Source organism: Abramis brama (genome assembly GCF_963993115.1).
Source record: "Abramis brama genome assembly, chromosome: 13".
Classification (NCBI taxonomy): domain Eukaryota; kingdom Metazoa; phylum Chordata; class Actinopteri; order Cypriniformes; family Leuciscidae; genus Abramis; species Abramis brama.
Window position 1 is genome coordinate 15622804 of NC_139975.1, and position 21869 is coordinate 15644672.

The window sequence follows — 21869 nt, forward strand, 5'->3', positions numbered from 1 at the left end:
AATCCACTGTATTCTTTCACTGTGAGAATCTCTCAGATCCTGCAAAACGAATAAATAATTCATCCCCCATATTTGGTTAATCAAACAAATTAGATAAAAGACTTCTATTTTCAATTCAAACACAGGGGAAGAGGAACATTTAAAATTTCGGTTCCTTCATGTGAGCGAGGATGGTACAGTTGCCACACCATCATAATCCATATACTACTTATCCAGTTACATCCAGAGACCTTCATCTCATCTCAAATTCCTTCATTCGGACTGCCGGAACTCAAAACCCGGAGAGCCTTTTAAAGGTCCAGTCCCATTTATTGAAGCCACAGTGCTTCTGGTTACTTGAGCTAGGCCACAGATACACGATACTAAGATTTCCCTGATCAAATATGATTACAGCAGTTATGCTCTTGGTGGGGAAGCCAGCCATCGGCTTCTAACCTGGAATGACAGAGTGGCACAGAAGCAGGGAGGAAAGGATGCGAGTGTGGTTACAGGCCTGCGGAAGGGAGAAAGAGTATATGGGGTTGGAAAGTGAGAGAGAGAGACATCAAGGCCACGGTAAAATCAATGCATGCAGAGAATGAAGAGATAATTAAGGAAGGAAAGAAAAGAACGAGAGAAAGAAAGAGTGAATTTAATCCGTCCTTACATGACTCCACATCACATTCACTAATTAGATGAGTTACATCTTAATGTTACTAGCCATTAAACACAATGGCTGTGTTCCCAGAATCCTTTGCTCTTAACAAACCCCCCTATCAAGTTATCTGGGATTGTGAATTGTATAGCCTCAGTGTTTTGTCAACGTTGATAAAGGCATAGCATGGGATGTTAGTGATGTCTTGCTCACTGATTCAGAGGTGTGTGTGTGTATGTGTGTGGTGGTCTGGCAGGCCCTTTGTAGGCTGTGTGCTCAATTACACGCTGACATAACAGGGATGTACAATTACTGCGTGACACTGCGTTCACTGTACTGCACCTGTCAAACAGCCTGGCAAGGGATGACCCAGGGATCCTTAGATGATGAAGAGGTAGGGGTGGTCGCTCACACACGCACACATTGCTTGTACTCCAGTGCATTTTATACTTCCACATTCACGGTCCCATTTTTCACGGCCACCTCTCTCTCTCTCTCTCTCTCTCTCTCTCTCTCTCTCTCTCTCTCTCTCTCTCTCTCTCTCTGTCGTTCTCTCGTTGCAGGAGAACTGCAGTGATCAGCACTCTAGTCATTGTTGTGATTCAGTAGTGGAGCTCCTGTCTGCCAGCTCTGCTCCAATTTACAACAGCGGCCCACAATGCATTGCTCTGGGCGAAGCAAGAATACAACCACACCTCTCTCTCTCTTCTCAGGACTCAATCTTTCACTCACTACCGTAGAACAGCAGACCACCATCAAATAAGCACAAATAAACAAGCTGCACTCCTGAAATAAACCCCTCCATGAATCTTCTCTCGCTGTCTACTACTTCTCCTCCTCCTCTGTATCTGTCGTCTCATACACGAGCAACACACAGCTCTGCAGCCGGTTCCACCTAGCATTAAAAACTGTAAAGTGTGTTTGGTGACTCAAAGGAATAAAGCAATGGTACAAGACTTAAGTTTTAACATGGGGGATGCACCTTTATTAAAAGTCTGGTCACTAATAATAAGCTGATTATTTTCATGTTGTGGCCAATAACCTATACTCTTAAAAATAACATTTATTTATGGGTATATATGGTTCATTGAAGAACCCTTAACATCTATGGAACCTTTCCATTGCACAAAAAAAGAAGTTATTTAAGGTTCTACTAATAGAAAATATATTAAATTGTTCTTCTATGGGATCCTTAAAAAACACACAGACAAACACACACACACACACTTTTGAGACCTTTATTTTTATGAGGATATTAGGATAAAGTCAATAAACAAATATTGACTTTCATTGTAAACATTAAATGAATAATTTTGCAGTTATGTTTGGCACAGAAATGACACACTTCACCTTTCAAAGAAAGCTGAAATTACAAAACTTCAAACGAACTGCTGCATAATGGACTGGCATTTATTGTTCATAATTGATAAAATCCTGCTCTGCCCCAGCAGTCTTGATGGGCTGTTTTTAGTAAAAAAAAGCTTTGAGAGCGTCTCTAGTGAAGGCACTAACAATCTCGTCGGCATTCATTGTTAGCACTGAGAGCAGGGACCACTACAGTGGCTGTGAGGAGAGAAAGAGAGCAGGGCTCTGTGGGGGAGATCACCCACTTTCCCTATGCACAAGCCTTTCATCTAGCAGCTATAGCAAAACAGCACAGCTAATTAAGAAGAACTAAGGAATGTCCAAAACAGACTCACGCGTACACATACACGCATCGCTCCCTACTTTTCCTTCCTCATGGGGACGGGAGGATAAATTCAGCTTGGAAACAAGTGCTCAGCATTACTTAAAAAGTCTAACGATAGCTGTGTGTGTGTGTGTGTGTGTTTGAGGGAGGGAGGGAGAGAGAGAGAGAGAGAGAGAGAGAGAGAGAGAGAGAGAGAGAGAGAGAGAGAGAGAGAGAGAGAGAGAGAGAGAGAAAGAGAGAGAGAGAGAGAGAGAGAGAGAGAGAGAGAGAGAGAGAGAGAGAGAGAGAGAGAGAGAGAGAGAGAGAGAGAGAGAGAGAGAGAGAGAGAGAGAGAGAGAGAGAGATCTACAGCTGCTCACTTTATTATACAATTTGTAGAGGAATTAGATCTACTTCCAAAGTCTACTGGGCTTTGCATCCCACAATTCCAACTAAGTTGTGTGCATATATGTACCTGTTTCATCCTCAGATAACAAGATATCAAAATGTAATTTTGACTTTATTTCTCAGAATTGCAACTTCATATATCAAAATGTGACTTTATATTTCACAATTGCCACTTTCTCTCAAAATGTGACTTTATTGCTCAAAATGTGACTCACAATTGTGTCTTTTAAATTAAATTTTTTCCTCATAATTGTGAACCGATATCTCAAAATGTGATCTCACATAATTGCAAATTTATATATCATAATGTGGATTCATATCTGATATGAAGTAGCAATTGTGATGTGATATATGACTTATAAAGTCACAACTGTAAGAAAACCTTATACTGCATATCACAACTGCAACTTCATATCTCACAATTACAACTTTATATTCCACAGTTGTGATTTTATATCTCACAATGTAACCATTTCATATATTAGACTTGATCTTATATTTACCCATTTTCATTTTTAAAAAATACAGATCAAAAACATCAATTTATCAATATAAAACAATAGGAGTCAATGGAAAGTGTCCATCATGACAGAAAAACACAGCTGCATATGTATGTGTGCTCTCCGTTGAGGTTGATCAGGACGAGATGACCCATTGCCTGGATGTTTTGTGGTTGCTCATTTTAGTGAAGACCCCAAGCTGCCCCACAAGCGCCTGTCAGAGTGGAGCCATGACAGATAAACACAGTCACACTCATCACAATGAAGGGGAAATGATAGAGAGAGAGAGAATGCTGAGGATGGGGTCAACAAGCGCAAAGAGAGAGTTTTAGAAACAATTTTGTATCACTTTGTATTTAGGAAGAATGTCACGGTGGGAAAACTAGTGAGTGGGGACAGGAAGTAACAGAGACTCTGTGTGTGGGAAACACTTCCAGAACACAGTGCATCTGCTTTTGATTAGCTTACACACACCCGATGCAGTTCTCTTTCACTCTGTTCTTCCATCCATCTTAAGGTTCAACATTCAGGGGGCGGTCAGCGGGTTAAACCTCCTTCGAGACTTTCACAGGCCATCCCGAGAGGAACGAAGAGACAGTGGTGAACACTCAAGCATACTTCCTGACCAAACCATGAATTCTCTTCCTCTTTGTCTATATCCTCTCCAGCCGCTTCATTAACTCCAGCTTTAGCCTTTTAATTAGGGTTACCATGGCGCCCTCGGCATATAACAAAGCGTTTCTGAGCTTCGAGAGAAAGTGGCAAGGTGCATGTTTCTGGCATCATAAAAGGATCTGACCAATTAGTCATTGTGCAACATGGAGCATGATTAAGCTAGCCTTTCTGTGTTTAGTACATTTTTTATGGTATTATGGTATGGTTTGATGTGTAAGATTAAATAAATATCAGTGGAATTGTGGGCTGAGGGAGGAGTGATTCAGAATCTCTGGTGTCTGCATGATCGTTAAAGGAAAGCCACATAAAGTCTGTAATTAAAGGATGTGCATGACAGACATAATCATAAATGCATTACCCCAGTCTACACGAATCAAGGTTTGCATTTAATATAAATGTTCTAGACATTATCGCGCAATTCTTTTTAAAGACTTGTAAAGACGCAATTATTTTTAAAGACGTGGAATGGAGATTGAATACCCTGTTTCAAGAATCGTCTAAAATGGTTGCATTTCTGTGTAATTTATGTTTACCATCTCAAAATCTCTGGGCAAATTGTCAACGGTAGAAATGCTGTCTGTGGTTAGTTGGAAGCATTAAAAACAGCTCAAATTTCTCTCTTTTTTTCCCTCTATGTGTGTACATCCGGTTCAGTGCATCGGAACGTCAAAACAATTTTCCTGTTTTCCAGCTTAAAGAAGTGGCCTGATTGAATGGTACGGGACAGATTGGATGTTGCCGTTATGGAGATGGCTTGTTTGCTCATTTGAGACGAATGATTGCCTTCATTTCCCCTGATATGGGCGTGATGGCGGTAGAACGGCAGCCTATTTGCTCTCCTAAACGAGGGCGTAATGGACGCTTTGTGCAACGTTAGAGCGCTCCGCGGTTGCCTTTGAGAGGCTCTTGAGAAATGAACCCTGACAACTGCACAGATGTTCAAAAGGCCTTTCTTCTGTTTAGATGCGTAGACCGTTCGTTTGTTTTTTGTTTGTTTGCTTGTTTGAGGAAGCCATTACCAGGCGGCTGATAAGAACACTAGGTCTGTCTTTAGAGGAGAGATGAGAGACAGAAATTCAAATAGATCCATAACTGCTCATAAATGCTCAGGCAGCATCTCGCTCAGACGAATGACATCAAACCACACGTCTGCCGTTCCTGGCTTTTACCGCATAATCACTTTCTGCTTTGAGCTCGTCTCATCTTTTCCATCTCGGCTCATTCCGTCAAATTATTCTCCAAAACATTTCACACCATCCCCTATTTCTGTGTATCTCTTTCTCTCCATTGTCTCTCTTGCTTTATCCCACTCTTCCCAGAGAAGACCCACAGACCCATCCATTTCTATTAGGCAGGGGAAATGAGCACATTAGGGAAGAGAAGGGGGTGTCAGGCGGAAATGCCCCCCCCTTGGGACACTGAGCTGGGGTAATGGAATTACACTCCATTATCAAACGGAGATGATTCCATTTAGCTGGAGAGGAGCGAGCTACGGTGGAGAGATGGAGTAAGAGAAAGGGATGGAGAGAGGAAGAGAGCGAGTTCAGTCCATTTTGCTTCATCTAAGCTAATCTAAACAACAGCCACCGTGTGTTGGATATCACACTATTTCTCCAAGGCCAACTTCTAAGGGCTCACTGAGCTCCATGCAGTGGTTCTTAAATGGTTTCATTTTAGGACACAGGATTTACACAAAATGGTACCAAAATGGTTCAGAATTTTTGTTATATTTTTATAATTTAGCTTTGACAGACAGACAAAACAGACAGATAGAATGATAGATAGAAAGAACGATAGATAGATAGAAAGAATGATAGATAGAAAGAATGATAGATAGAAAGAATGATATAGATAGAAAGAACGATAGAACGATACTGGTTTATCAAACATTGGCTATACAGTTGTAGTACAAAAATACAGAAAAAAATAATAATATTAACACAAAGTTAAACTAGCAAGATTAAAATGAAGTCTATAGTACTTATTCAAAGTGTATACTCCTGTTCATTTCCTCATGGAATATGAGCTATAGGTAAATGAGCTATAGCTATAGCACAAGTGATGTTTTTCTGTTTCAGGAGTAAGGCAGAACCCATCAGAGACAACATCTACTTCAGCAAAGACAACCTGGTCCATGTCTTCTACAGCGACTGGATGATAGTTTTGCTAAGTCACCCCCCAGGATATACTTTGGTTCTTTCTCTTCTCAGAGCAATAAACAGAAAGAATAAAGATTGAAAGTGAGACGAGTCTTTGTCTTGTTGTAAGGGGTCTCTGGAAGAGAGAGAGGAACCAAGCAGAGCCTGTTCTGACTCCTGCTGGTCTAATGCAAAAGATTCTCGTTGGAAACATGAAGATATCTGAAATTTCGCTTTTTATCCTGCACCTCTCTTCTTCAGGTATAATACAGGTGGATTTCTAAAATGGATCTGGCAAATTCAGGAAACTAAATATCACATATTGTTTGACAAGAATATTTGCACAATGCACCATGGTTTAATCTGCAAATATTCTTATAATGAATTATTGAAAGGTGAAGTGTGTAATTTCTGTGCAACTAGTGGCACCAAACAGAATTGCATGAATGATAAATACATAAATAGCATGTCTCCTAAACACTCCCCCTGTCTGCCATTGGTCAAACAAGCAAATAGTCCCGCCCCAAATTGGCTGGTTAACATGCTCCAGTTTGCCCCTGGGAGTAGATGCTGTATTTTATTATATTAAAGTAAATGTTTTGCAAGTGATTGATTGTCATTTATTTATTTAGTGCTCTTCATGTATTATATATTATAGACCTCCTCGGGCTGGTCAAGAAGGTCAAATAAACAGGACAATATCTTGGTTTATCAGCACAGAGTCACAGTGTTTACTCCATTCAGGGAAATCAACCTACGAGTAGCTTATTTAAAGTTGTCTCTGCACATTAAAGTGGGATTGGAGAAAATATTTCAACATGGAAAAAAACACATTACATACATCATCTTTAAATTATTCATGTTCACATCATTGTGAAGTGACACACTGAAGCTAATAAAATTTGATGTGTGCAATTTTTTCAGTGTTAAACTACTTTTTAATGTGCAGAGACAACTATAAGTAAGCCATTCGTGGGTTGATTTCCCCAAAGAGCGTAAACACTCTAGTTTTATAGCATTTTCATATCATTTTTGTCTGAAAAGTCTGGCATGTGGCGCCTCTCAACCAATGGTGTGAGCTCAGGGACGGGGCTACCTGTTTGTGCAAATGGTAGATGGAGGAAGCATTTCACCTTTAAGTATTTTAAACTTCTAGGAAAAATGCTGTTCTCTTGAACTCTCTATTCACCAAAGAATCCTGGAAAAAATGCCTCGTAGTTTCCACAAAAAATATTAGTCAGCACAACTGTTTATAACACTGATTAGAAATGTTTCTTAAGCAGCAAATCAACATTTTAGAATGATTTTTGAAGAATCATGTGAGGCTGAAGACTGGACTGCTGAAATAAATTACATTTAAACACATATTAAAACAGAAAACAGTTACTGTAATAATATTTCACAGTATTGCTGTTTTTACTGTGTTTTTGATCAAATAAATGCAGCCTTTGTGAGCATAAGATTCCTCTTTCAAAACCATTCAAAAATGTTACCAACCCCAAACTTTTGACTTGTAAAATCTTAATAGTGAGATATGAAGGGTACTGTTTTCATGTCAACATATACTTAATTATTTCTAATGCAGTACATTTTTAAATAAAACTGAATATGAAGTGAGTCATTTATGTCTAGTGGCATCAAATAGAACAAACTGTTTCTTTGAGTGACTGACTGGGGTGAGCTTAGAACAGAACTTCCTGAACAATAGCAGATGGGTGTTCGAAGCTTAAATACAATTATTTTCACAGGTCTGTTTGGTGCTACTAGTGGCGCATAAATTACACACTTCACCTTTAAAGAATCAGAAGGCAGTGGCTTTATTCCATGTACCATAAAAATTTCACAACATTAGTCCTTGTCTTGCACGTTGCCTCATTTCTCATGTTTTGACAATGTTCTTTAAAAGGTGCATGAGCCAAATCAAGGGTTGCCAGGCAGACTCATCAAGACGTGTTTGTGCAAACTAAGTTGCCCTTTCACCTTCATGCTTCACAGTATCATTCCACACCCACCCTGCCCTCTTTTACACATTACATCTATGCATTATCTATAGTGGCTATATGAAGCAGAGCTCATTTGAAGAGCAGTGCTGTGGCAGCGCAGTATTTATAGACTAGCACTGCAGCTGCTAAAGTCATTTCGAGTGCTGGGACTATTTATTTTAAGATCCCTGCTCTTTTATTAGCTCTATTGTGTATAGTGATGTAAGGGAGTACAGTAAAACTCTTTCCTCAGCATCAGCGATGTCGACCCCAGGAAGCTGGCAGCAATCCATGAAGACAAACCACCACAGTCAGGGTCAACAGGCACAAGTAGAGTCTGTCTACAATGATAACACACGCAAGCACACATACACTCCCATATATACACATCCTAAGGAAATACCAGGAAATCGGTTGAATATCCCGCCTAACCCCCATTGCACCTGACCTAATTTCTGCATGCACAGAAACACATACTGTCCTTCTTCTCAGTGTGTGTGAGGCTGTGGTTGGTGGCACCTGCCAGGGGCTTCTGTGCCCAGCTGTGTGTGTACAGATGCCATAAGTGAGACCTGTCTGGGTGACCCTCCCTGCAGACACACACACACACGCTGTCCTGCAGCTGCAGTAAAAGCACTGATGTGGGAAGACAGCCATGACATTTAGGCCTCAGTCCACCTCACTTTCTTAGTCATACTTCTCTTTTTCTTTCTTCAATTCTACTTCCTTCAGCTGATTCTCAGTATTCTCAGTCTCTTTCCATGCATCTTGACCTCTTTCACAGAATATTCTGTTCAATCCACCAAATTTTTTTTTTTTTTTTAATCGAGGTTATGGCACCTACAGAGTATTTGAAAGAAATTAAACTTAGAACTTTTCCCTTTAAAACGTGTATTATTTCTGCTTTACAGAAATAACAGTTGGTCTTTTTATTTTTAAAGTCATTTTGCGCAATGTGTTATCATGGAAGCGCAGCTGTAAAATTGGAAATACATCACCGTTCAAAGTAAGGTACTGTATTGTTAAGATTTTTTTATGTTTTTGAGAGAAGTCACTTATGCTCACCAAGGCTGCATTTATTTGATAAAAAATACAGTAAAACCAATAATATTGTGGTGGAGTATTATTACAATGTAAATTAAGTATTTTAAATATATTTTAAAAAGTCATTTCTTCCTGAAATGGCAAAGCTGAATATTCAGCAGACATTACTCCAGTCCAATCATTTAAATATGCTGATTTGGTGCTCAAGAAACATTGCTTATTATCATCAATTAAATAGTTGTGCGGTTTAATATTTTTCTGAAAACTGTGAAACATTTTTATGAATAGAAAGTTCAAAATAACAGCATTTTTGATATATATATATATATATATATATATATAAATCTGTTTTAAAGGGGTGGTAATTTTTTACGATTTCACTTTTCTAACTTTAGTTAGTGTGTAATGTTGCTGTTTGAGCATAAACAACATCTACAAAGTTACAACTTTCAAAGTTTAAAGCAAAGGGAGATATTTGCTTTTAAAGAAATCAATTTCTAAGAACTACAAAAAACGGCCAGTAGGGACTACACGACATTCCTGTGGGCTTGCTGACATCACTAAGCCCAATATTTACATAAACCCCTCCTCCGATGAAGGATTCGCACAACGGCTAGATGGAGCAGTTCCAACTTTAAAAACAGAAACTGTTTACGGGCCACAACCTGCAAGTATGATTAATTTTTCGTCGTTGTGTTTTCCTGTAATAGTTCGTATTGTTAATTGTACGTTGTAGCAAGGAAGTAAACGAAGGACAAAGCTGTTTGGCTCCACAAAACAGTTTGTTAAATGCTAACGTTAATTCATACTTATCCGACAAACACATAAAAACTTCTGTTTAATGTCACCAGCGCAGCGAACTTGGAATGTTCGTGGTTGTCGTTTGTGTGATCAGTGTAAATTATTCTTTGATTATAGCTTTTATGTATTGTTTATCTACATGCTTGTTTATCTACAGGCATGCTAAACATGGTTTTGTGTTTGATTTGGCTACTGTTGTAAAGCCAATGTTTAGTGTTCGTATTGGATTAATAGTTCAGGCGACAGATATTTAGCTACAATCGTTCTAAATATACAAAAGTAACAGTGTCATATAGCGATCTGCAGTCTTAAAAACATACCTTTCTGAAACGTCCTTTAACGGCCGTTCTTGAACAGGTTCTGCTCGATCCTCTCCACTTACATTCTCTGGGTCTGACTCGGGCTCAAACTGGTACGGCAATATTGACGCCGTTGTTTACTGAAGCACAAACTACCGGTAAAGATAAGGGGGCGTGACGTTTCCGAACAACGTGTACTTGGCGGTAAGCGAATCACAACACACTGGGCCAGCTAACCAATCTGAGCCCATTGCGTATTTTGAAGGGGGGGGGGCTTCATAAAACGCGGAAATCATACGACCGTTTTTACAAGGAGGGACAGAGCAGTGTAGAATAATGGTTAAATATGTGAAAAATAATGCGAATTTTTAAAAACGAAGCATGAACACATGTTACAGTGCACCCCACAAACACAATCAAGCCTTCGAAAAAAGGCATTTTACCACCCCTTTAAAAATGTAAAAGCCTTCACTGTCACTTTTGATCCATTTAATGCACTCTGGCTGAATAAAAAATATTAATAAGTGATTTTTCCTTTCCACACCAAAAACGTATTAACCCTCATATTGTAACCCAGGGTTGTTGTTATTTTATTATTAAAAAACAAAAAAATAAATAAAGGAAGGACATAACATTATGACACAAGTGCTGTTTACTGAACTCAACTTGTATTGACCCCAAAATATTCCTTTAAGAGTGTGTGTTGTGTGTACACATACACAGCACTGAATAATTCCACTGTAATTGAAATACTAAATGCTTTCAATGTGAGCCTGCCTTTTGGCTATGACTTCCACCCTCTCAGAAGCTGTTGCTGAGGATTCTTGGTTTGTAGCACCTCGCCTGGGCGGAAAGGAGAGACGGCATCCCTCACTATAGGAGAACTAGCTGATCCCTACAGCTACAACAGAGGAGGATTACATCAGGTTTTCCTGGTTTGTGTGTGTGTGCTAATATGAATGGGTAATTGCAATATCTTGCCAAGAATTAATGCTTTTTTGTATGTAGATGAGTGTTGACGAGGTCTATACAGTTTTCAACGAAAATCAGTAGTTCATTTGCTTAAATTCTGACATTTAGTTCACAGTGCCTAAGAATTCAGATTTAACTTATTTTACTATTTTTTAGTTTTAAAGCAAAACGAGCGTGAGTGAAGGGCATACAAGTAAACCGCGTAGTGCAGCTCATTACCAGCCGTTACTTAAACAACAACAAAAAAGCTGTAAGATGTAGAAGATCTAAAGAGAAATTTCTGAAAGAGAGTAGAAGGAGTTCATTTCTTCTTACCATTCTCGGGGTGTTCCATCTCTCCGATGCTGCCATCTGGGGTGGTGCGTTCATAGTGGTCTTCAGGTAGGGCGAGGGGCCCGATACGCGGTCCTGAAGAGCTCTTACTGCTGGGTGTCTCTGACTCTTCCAGGCCGCTGTCATAGTAACTGTGAGAAGGATCCTGCAGATCTTGCGCCTGATTGGCTGTGGAGAAGGTCACTCGGCGATGCGGGAGCTGTGATTTGACAGAGACAGAGAGAAAGGTCAAAGGTCAGCGTGCATGTTGATAACATCATCAGGTATCTTGGTGAATGATTGAATAATGTTCAATCTAATATACAACAACTTTGTACAGTGAATCAGTATTGATCAGTTTTTAGCTCACATATTTAGCGCTGCTAGTGCACCATTTGCTCCACAGACATGTATGATAAATTATGTGTATTATAAAAAAAAGGTGTTAATTTGTAAGCGATCTGAATTACGATTTTAACCGAAATAATATTTTGAGAGACCATAATATTAGAGACTTGGCCATGGGCTTTTTGGCAAGTAAGCAACTCATTCAATCAATAACCATTCCTATTTTCTTCAGGAAAAAAATAAATAAATAATAATATTACAATTAAATTCAATTCAGTTACCACAATTAAAATATTAAAATAAATAAATTACAAATCATATAATACTTGATCTGAATAATAACTTTAAGTGCACAACAGTTTATCATCACTGATAATAATAAGAAATTCAGACTTGGTGTGTGTTAAAGACATCCTTAAAAAAATACATTTTAAAAATCGTACTGACCCCAAACTTTTGAACGAGAGTAAATATCATGCATTCCTAACTTACATACCTAAGCATTCCTAAGCAACATACACTAACAGCATAGGCAATGTTGATCTATGTATTACCTAATTGTAGTAACTCGAATTGCATCTTTATGAAGGTCCACAGCCATTAGCCATTGCACATACGTTATTTCCCTTACATCTACATAATACATCCCTGACATGAGCAAATCCCTCAGCACACACTCGTTGTACATCCCAGAGTAATACACACAGATCCCTAAACACACACTCTCTCTCTCACACACACACACACACACCTAAGGCTCAGTGAGGAGTGTATTAAGCAAGTGTTAGCTAAATCCAGTGTGACTGCAGAAGCCAGGTTTGATAAGGATGATAGAAGCCACAGCTCTCCCACAGGAGAAGCCCACTTCACACCCCACCCCTCCCTCAAGCAGTACCAGCGAGAGAATAGGACATTTCGTCAAGATGGAATGAGACAGCTCGCAAATTGGCATTTGGAGCTAGACGGAGACCACTGTCAGCCACCCAGCTCTCCGAGGCACATCCACCCCTCCACATACCAATCACAAAACACAAACCTTTAGAGAGAGCGAAAGAAAGGGAGTTGGAAAGTAAAAACAGGTAAAAGAAATCTATTCATCCTCTCACTGTTATCAATAATACAGAGATGCTCCTCAACCACATCTCTCTTTTTATTTTCTGACTCTCTCTCTCTCTCTCTCTCTCTCTCCCTTGTGCCATGTGGAGTTGCCACAGGGATACACAACCAGTTCATTTCTCCCTCCCTTTCCACTTCTCAGCCTCCTCTTCACCCGCCACACATTCGGTTTGAGAGCTAAGCTGTGATGTGTGTTTTGGTTATTTTTACAAGGTAAACATTTTCTTGTGCAACACCCCGCTCTGAACACCCAAAGCTGCTTGCGTCACACACATTATGTGTGAGTGCGAGGAGAAACTCCTAAAGAAATACACAAAGAAATAACTGAACTCACTTCTCTTAAATCTCACACTTCTGCTGGAGACAGTGAAGAAATCCTGGAGAACACAAAGCATTTCTCAAGACAGGCCAGATGACCCTGCCGTTCAGGACATAAGTCTTTCCATTGGTTAAATATATGTTATCAGTTCTCATAAATGTTGATCAGAGGACAAATAATGACTAAAGACTAATGGCTTTTACATGTGCTGAAAGAAATGACGATTGTTCAGCGGGGCGTCATTACTGTAGGTCTGCTTTTCTGTAATTGCAATTTTCTAAAGTGCTGTAATTGATGTATAGAGTTCAGCACAATTTCGAGCAACATCAGCAGCTCCAATACAATTTTATGACTTTATTACCTTTAAGTAAATAGAATGACTCTTTTTAAAACTCAGATGACTGATAATCTGATTTGAATTAGTTACTTTTGTATGTACACCTGTGACTATACTTGGGGTTACACAGACTAGTCGACTTTAATGCTCTGCCATGACACTTTAAGCTTGACTAGTTGACTAGTCGCTGATTATGGCCTATAGAGGGCAGAACAGGACAAGAAATCTTTGAAGTCCACATTTACGCTGCGTTTCCAACAGTCAAAATGACAAATAAATGCATTTGCCAAGAGCGCTCCACAAGACATGTTTGATCTGTATTGATGTTTAGAATTTTTTAGAATGTAGTATGATAATGATAGCATTATTTACTTGCAATCAATTTAATGTGTCCATGCTAATTAAAAAGTATTAATTTCTTTAAAAAAATCTTACTGACCCCAAACTTTTTGAACGGCAGTGTAATGATATATATAGAGAGAGAGAGAGAGAGAGAGAGAGAGAGAGAGAGAGAGAGAGAGAGAGAGAGAGAGCATTTCTATAAAAAACATATCATATAATAAACAAAACTGTGGTTTGTTGCTTTATTAAGCAAAAGCAATGAAGCTAACTTTTATTTTCAACTGAATGTCTATGCTGCAACATAGCATTGAGGATTTCAGCATGGGTGAATGGAAATTTTCACCACACAAACAAGAAAGATTCTTCCATAAGTAAATAAATGAGGAGGAGACATCACCTTTATTGCATCTGTGTTGCAGTTGCTAAATTTAATGAATGGAAAAGGAATAGCTGGAGATAATTAGCCAATCCTAGTGCAAAGTGCATCTGATGTAACAGAAGATGGCCGTTAGTTGAGCCATCTTGATGCATGCAAAGGCTCAAGGGAGGCTTTAAAACCTTCGGTTGCTGCATGTCACACTTTGGCCTGACTTTTTTAGCACTCCTAACACATCTCCTCTGTTCCAGATAAAATAAAGATAAGCCGCACAGTGCACATTTGTGACCCTGGACCACAAAACCAGTCATAAGTCGCACGGGTATATTTGTGGCAATAGCCACAATACAATGTATGGGTCAAAATGATCGATTTTTATTTTATGCCAAAAATCATTAGGATATTACATAAAAATCATGTTCCTTGAAGATATTTTGTAAATTTCCTACCAAAAATATATCAAATTAACTTTTGTCAGAGGATGCAGCAACATCGAGGACTTCATTTGGACAACTTTAAAGGCGATTTTCTCAATATTTCGATTTTATTTTTTTTGCACCCTCAGATTCCAGATTTTCAAATAGTTGTATCTCAGCCAAATATAAATATAAATAAATACATTTAAATAAATACATCAATGGAAAGTTTATTTATTCAGCTTTCAGATGATATATAAATCTCAATTTCAAAAAATCGACCCTTATGACTGGTTTTGTGGTCCAGTGTCACATTTGTGTAAAGCACAACACTTCTATTCAGAGGGGTGAATAGTTTTTGCTGAGGGATTCGTTTTAAGCCTCTTGCTGTGTCTGCTACGAAACCTGCCATCCCCTTACGCTGATAAACAAGAGTGTGCAGAGTGTCCGGTGGATGTGTATAGATGGATACACAAACACACTGGTCTATTGTCCTCCCTGTTCAGTAAGAAGGAAGGTGAATAATACCAGACGAGCAGCTCTGAGCTTATTAGATTTGTGCATCTGTATCTTTCTGTGTGCGTTTCATTGTATCCTGTTCCTCATTAGTTTTCTCTCTCTGTGAGGATAAGACAGTGAAGGGCTATTTTGTGAGACTATAATCCATACTCTCACACAGACACATATGCAGAGATGATACTGTGGATGCACTGATATGATAATATGATTTCTGTATCTCATTCTCAAACTGAGATGAGTAAAAGTGGATCAGAATATAAAGAAGGTTTTGAGTGCAGTGTGTTTGTGTGTGTGTGTGTGTGTGTGTGTGTGTGTGTGTGTGTGTGTGTGTGTGTGTGTGTGTGTGTGTGAAAGTTTCTTTCGCTGTACTTTCTGTAAAAGCTGCTTTTGTTCCCCCTCTTGGGGTACTTCTACTATTTTAGCCCCCAGCTAAGACAGCACTCACTCACAAACAAAACCAGCTCCCACTACTAACCTCCCCTCTCCCTCCCTTGTGCTGTCGGTCTCACTCTCCCTCCCTCTGTTCCAGGCTAGAGGGTAGGTGCCAGGGTTGAGTTATGTAAGGAATGACAGCTATGCCTGAGGACGGGATTGGTTAGCTGGGAAAATGCACCTGTGGGACTCAGGTACCTGCCTCAGTCCTCAGACTGCAGAAAAGCTTTGATTCCTGTTAACAGCATCAGAGAGATGTGTAGAGAGAGACAAGAGTGCAGGGAGACGAAAGTGGGAGTGAATTCTGTGACTATGAGGGATAGAAATGCCGAGGCGCCGGCAAGCCAAAAAGGAGAGTGAGATGAGCAGATAAGGTGAAGAATAAAGTATGGAGAGAGTGATTCATGCGATTGGGTGGGAATGACACTGAACTGATTCTTAAAGACAATGTGAAGTCAAAATTGGCCTATTTCATTTCTTAAATAAATTCCAAAGAAATATTGGACGAAGAACATTTATTCTCCTCTATAATGAATTTCTTGACGTCACCAATCCATCTGTCATACTGAAGCCGCATCCTGCTAAGGAAGTCTATAATACCTGGGTAAGGCTAGCAATCTGTGATCATTCTCATTTGTTTATTTATATTTATCATATAAAATGTGTTTTTAAAATGACTAGTTTCTCTTTAGAAAGGCAGCATTGCGCTGTCAAAACTCACAGATATGTATCCCTCCATCATTTCTAATGGAGTGAAGACTCATTTGCACTCTTGGAGGCTTTCAGCAGATACATCCTCCCCTGAGGAGCAGGAAGACAACACTCCACTCTCTATAGCCGTGTCACACACTCCCTTCCCATCCACTGCCTCGCCGACACTGGCTCTTAATGCTACATTAGCATGTGTGTCTTATTCAACTAGAAGCCAGAGGCCCAGGTCTAAAGTCTGCCTGTGGATTAGAGAGATGAGATGTGAGCAGACAGCAGCTGCCCAATCACCTGACTTAAGACTAACAACCTCTAACAGGCCCTCAAACAGACATGCTCGGGAAACGCTCCGCCAAGGCACATTTCGGATGGTGCTAGTGTCTTAGTGATGAAGAGGCGGCCAGATTGTCATTTTTCCATGTTAAATTAGCTATCAAAAGCTACAAGAATTTGTACAGAACTTCATTTTATCATGCCTTCAAATGCATGTTTTCGTCACTGTCACGGATGGGGCACATCTGTTTTGCAAAATAAATGGGCATTATGTAAATTCTAAATGGAAATGAAGTGTGACCTACTAAACATAACTCAAATGGAAATGAGTGGTCAGACTAGAGGAGAAAACAAAACAAAAACAATACATATCTAACAATGCCTTGTTTTGACTTAAACGCACACACACACACACAATATTCACCAATATTCAGTTGTGTTATCATTTGAATTCCTTTCACATGAACTGAGGTGCAGCTAAATGCAACATGAAGTGACGGGTCTGAAGGTTTGCCATGGCAACAGGGATCTGTGATGGATACACTACAGTACTGACAGAGGTAGAGCGACGCTCGCATTTTCACACATACGCACACAGCCCCCCAAATCTCGCTTCAACACAACAAATCAACTTTAAAAACATCAAGAGTGTCTGTGAATATATTTTCAATTTACTGGCTCAATGCACCAAACATATCAGCTCTCAAATGCTCAGATATCGCTGGAAACACAACGGCAGCATGCCAATCACACACTTATCAGCTCAGTTTAGATTACTCTGGAAGTTACAGTGTCAAGGGTATTTCCGACCAGCGAGTGCGCACACACACACACACACACACACACACACACACACACACACACACACACACACACACACACACACACACACACACACACACACGCATCTGGGGGACAATTGTGAACTGGTATTAAAACACCTGAGCTCTGCTACAGAAAATTTTCATTCCAATATCCCTGCAAACTCAAATCCCCTCCCAAAAATGAAAGCTACAAGAAGTCATGTGTAAATACTTTGGAAATATGCATTTCACTAGTGTCATCCCCCTCCCAACAGATACAAAAAAACATGTTTACTGGGACGGTTCACCCAAAAAAGAAAAATTCTGCCATCATTTACTAACCCTCCACTTGTTACAATCCTACACAAGCATTCAAAAGTTTAGAGTCAGTAAGATTTTTTTTTTATTATTATAATTTTTTAGAAATTAACACTTTTATTCAGCACGAATGCATTAAAATTGATCAAAAGTGACAGTTTACATTGTTACAAAAGATTTCTATTTCAAATGAATGCTGTTGGTTTTAACTTTTTTATTCGTCAAAGAATCCTGATAAAAAAAAAGCTTCTTTCAAAAGATCTTACCATCCCTAAACTTTTGAACTAGCGTAGGCTTATATCTCTTTCTTTTATGTAACACAAAAGAGAAATTTAGCAAAACGTTGAGCTATTTTCAATATGATGAAAGTGAATGGGGATCCCAAATTATACAAATGTTCAATAGTCTTGTTCAATAGTCTTAAATTTAAGATATTATCCACTTCTATCTCTCATATCTTATTCATATTTCTGTGTACACAGACTTGCCGAGCCACGATCAGTTACATTACATGTAATCATCTGGACTGGTGTGTTAAAGGAACAGTAAGTAGTGGTGGTGGTGGGGGGGTTGGGGTTCTATACTGAGTTAATGGTATAGTATTTTCTATGCCATAAAACTACCCTCACAGAAACCTTTCTGCATTTTTACATTTAAATTACTTAGTATGTTTATGGTCCCTACTATAGGCGATTTCAGGTTTTGCAATCCTTGCTGGGACCAAATATTTGTGTGGATAGCAAAGTCCCCCACCCACATATTTTAGCATACACTAGTTTCAACTGAAGTAAATTCTTTTAAAGGCATACACTTAAAAAGAGAGGGTGAGTTTTTAAGCTGTTCAGATATATGTTTTCCCTCAGGCAAACTTCAGAAAACAAACACACACAAACTCACAAAACCTGATACCTCCCTCTCTTTAAACGATACTATGATTCCACAAGTGTAACGTCTCAGTTAATCTCTCTCAATGTTCTTTGTGTTTGAAAGAATTGAGCAATTGCTACATTAGATGACTATTGGCCCTTTGAGGCTGTAATATAAACATTGAAATGATGCATACGAAAGGCATACATAGCCTTTTCTCAGATTGTGGCGATTAATGCCATGGAAACGATGCTGGCTGAAGCAAATTTATGGTTATGTCAACTAAAATTGGAAATTTGTGCATTGAAACCTATCTATCTTCCTCTTTCTTTTGCAAACACACACTTCCTTACTTAAAACACAGGATAAGCCATGGTCTGCTAGTATCTTGTTTCAGGGCAATTTTCCAACCCAGGCTCAATGGTAAAACGTGCCCATATGTTTGCTTCTTGCACTTCCTACTAAGCCTACACATATGAAGCTAAACGTCAAAATGCATTAGTTTACAAATCATGCACAATGGTAAAAGTGTGTTAAGGTTATAAGATAGAATTTTGTAAGAAACCTCACAAAAATAAGTCTTCATTAACCGATTATCTTCCCTGTAATTATAATTTGTGTGAAAGTTGTTGGTGTTTACTGCCACTTCTGTTAACTGCAGGTGGAAATTGCAGTGAATTATACTTATAGGTACGTTTTACCTACTTTATTTAGCTAGTGGCACATTTTTGGTATGAGCCTGTGTTGCAATTATCATCGGGTTAGGCCAACCCGCTGAACACCAGCAGAGCTTAGGCTGGTTAAAATGTTTCTACCAACATGGTCAACCTTCAGTCTTCAGTAATTCCTACATTCTCTTTCTCAATCTCTGTGATTCCTTTAGCCCATCTCTTCTTCTGATGAAGAGAGAGGAAAATAAAGATGGAAGAAGAGTGAAAGAGACAGAGATAAAGTGATGAGCAGCAGTCAGTCACTGTGTCTCTTTGAAGGACATCGATTGAGTCATCTATTCCCGACGGTTTATACGGCCCTCAGTATTTTCAGACAGGTTTGGTGCGGGTATGTATGTGTGTGTGTTTGTACGTGTAAATGATTTTTTTTTCTCTGGAGGGAAAGGGAAGAAAGAGTCTTGATGGAAGGACATCAGAGTCGTAGAGAAAAGTCAACCAAACGACAGGACTCTGACTAGTGCTTAGCAACACACAAACAGTCATTAGCAATATTTAAACAATATAAAATTTCCAAAACAGAATTGGTCTGAGGTCTAAATAGAAATGCAAAATGCATTTAGTGTTTAAACGTAAAAGATTCAAAAGCTGAGTTAATCAACACTGTTAAAAAATAAATAAATAATAATAATAATAATTGACAGGCTTCTGACTAGCATTAGCACAGCATCACACATACAGCATTTAGCCAAATTTAACCAATATAAAACTTCCAAAAAAAAGTTTTATATTGGTTAAATTTGGTCTGTACGGTGACTGGGAGGGGATATGTTCGGTTCACTTAGGTTTGTTGTGGCCACAACATATAAACTCGTGGGAACGTAATAATATGTTGTTGCCACGAGATATTAATTTGTGGGAACGTGATAATAAATCGGGGCCACAAGATCATTTTGCTGAGGTAACGACATCATTATGTTGTGGCCACACGATGTAAAGTCGTGGCTTCGAGATCATATGTTGAGGGAACGAAATCGGAAATTTGCTGGCTTGAATGAAATACTCAGGTCACGAATAAAGTCCCGTTTACATTAGTAGCATTGGGTTGAATCTGTTGTAACCATGGTAACATATTTGTAAGGGTTACTAAATGATGAATAATAGGTGTAAATCGTTCATTAGTGCTTAAATGCTTTGTTCTCTCTCACAATGACCTCATGTGGGAATCATAAGCACTTTTGGCTTTAGCTAGTTAGACTCTGTGGCTTCACCTTCACAATGGCCACTGCTGTGTTAATGTGTGTGACTTTCACAGAATGTGCTATAGACCTGGGAGGCAGGTCACCTCCTCTGGTGTTTCTGTCGTCCTCTCCCCATGGTCCTCTCTTTCCCCGGTTCCCGCTCCACTTCCATTTTTCCTTCCCTCTTTCTGAGCAGGACATTAATCAGCCAGAAACTCGTGAGTATCTCTTTCTTTCTCCCTCTATCTCTACTTACAATCAACACCATAACCTCTTATTTCTCTGAAGAAAATCGGGAGGTCATTTTAGAGATGCGCATGTGTATCTGCGTGTGTTGGTAAGTGTTTGGGAAAGAGCTGAGTGGCGCTCTCTGTTAGCTAGACATCCTGCTATCAGATAGCTGCTGGCAATACACAGATAAGACCAGATTAACTCTCTCTCTCTCTCTCTCTCTCTCTCTCTCTCTCTCTCATACACACACGCATAGTGTGAGATCTAAAGCTACTGTAAATGACTGCTGTTTGATATATAGCCTAATAGATGGCAGCAAGAATGGATAATAATACGAATGGATATTACTACAGTACTCTTCTGATCTAGAGGTTAATGAAGGGCCTTCTTCCTATGTGATTGGGTTCATTTACAGTGAGGTCTGAAACCAGTTTAAGTGTTTCTATTTAGCCCTTTTTTCCAAATTTAATATATCAGCATGACAATTTATCAAGCATGATTTTGTAATTTAACTAAATGTAATAATATTTATTATTTAAAATAATGACATATATATGTGTCATTATTTTGCATGTGGCACACACACATTTGTATATACCCATTTGTATATATATCATATATATATATATAATATATAATATATATAATAAATAAATGAATATATATATATATATATATATATATATACACACACACACACATGCATATATACATACATATACACACACAAAAATGTCAGAATATATATAAAATCATTATTCTAAATAATATTCTTAAATTTTTGTGTGTGTGTGTGTGTGTGCGTGAGTTCAAAGGTTAATTACGTGAGCATTTTGCTTTGTAAGAGCAATATTAGCTTATCATTAGGAATCTGCAAAGAAGTGCAAAAAAACCCAAGCAAGGTTAATCATTTTCACATACTGCAATGGTGGTCAACGTCAACGCTCCCATGAGAAAGAACTGCTCTATACAGATCATGTTACATCCAAGGCTAAGCTAAAAGTAAACTTAATCTAACACAGGTGTGCTTAAATTTTCAGATTTAAATTTAGTGCTTGCTTTGATTATTACACGGTGACAATACGGTGAGGTAACTGGCGACGTCACTCAAGCAGACCTAA

General features: G+C 38.9%; 1 protein-coding gene across 3 annotated transcripts in view; it reads right to left on the reverse strand.

Moving 5' to 3' along the window:
• The window catches only part of pcdh1b (protocadherin 1b), a 163807-nt gene that overhangs the window by 50536 nt on the left and 91402 nt on the right, over window positions 1–21869 (reverse strand). For all 3 annotated transcript variants that reach the window (XM_084132322.1, XM_084132323.1, XM_084132324.1), the window contains exon 4: window positions 11438–11654. In XM_084132322.1, the coding sequence (XP_083988448.1) occupies window positions 11438–11654 (217 nt within the window). The remainder of the gene's footprint in view (window positions 1–11437; window positions 11655–21869) is intronic.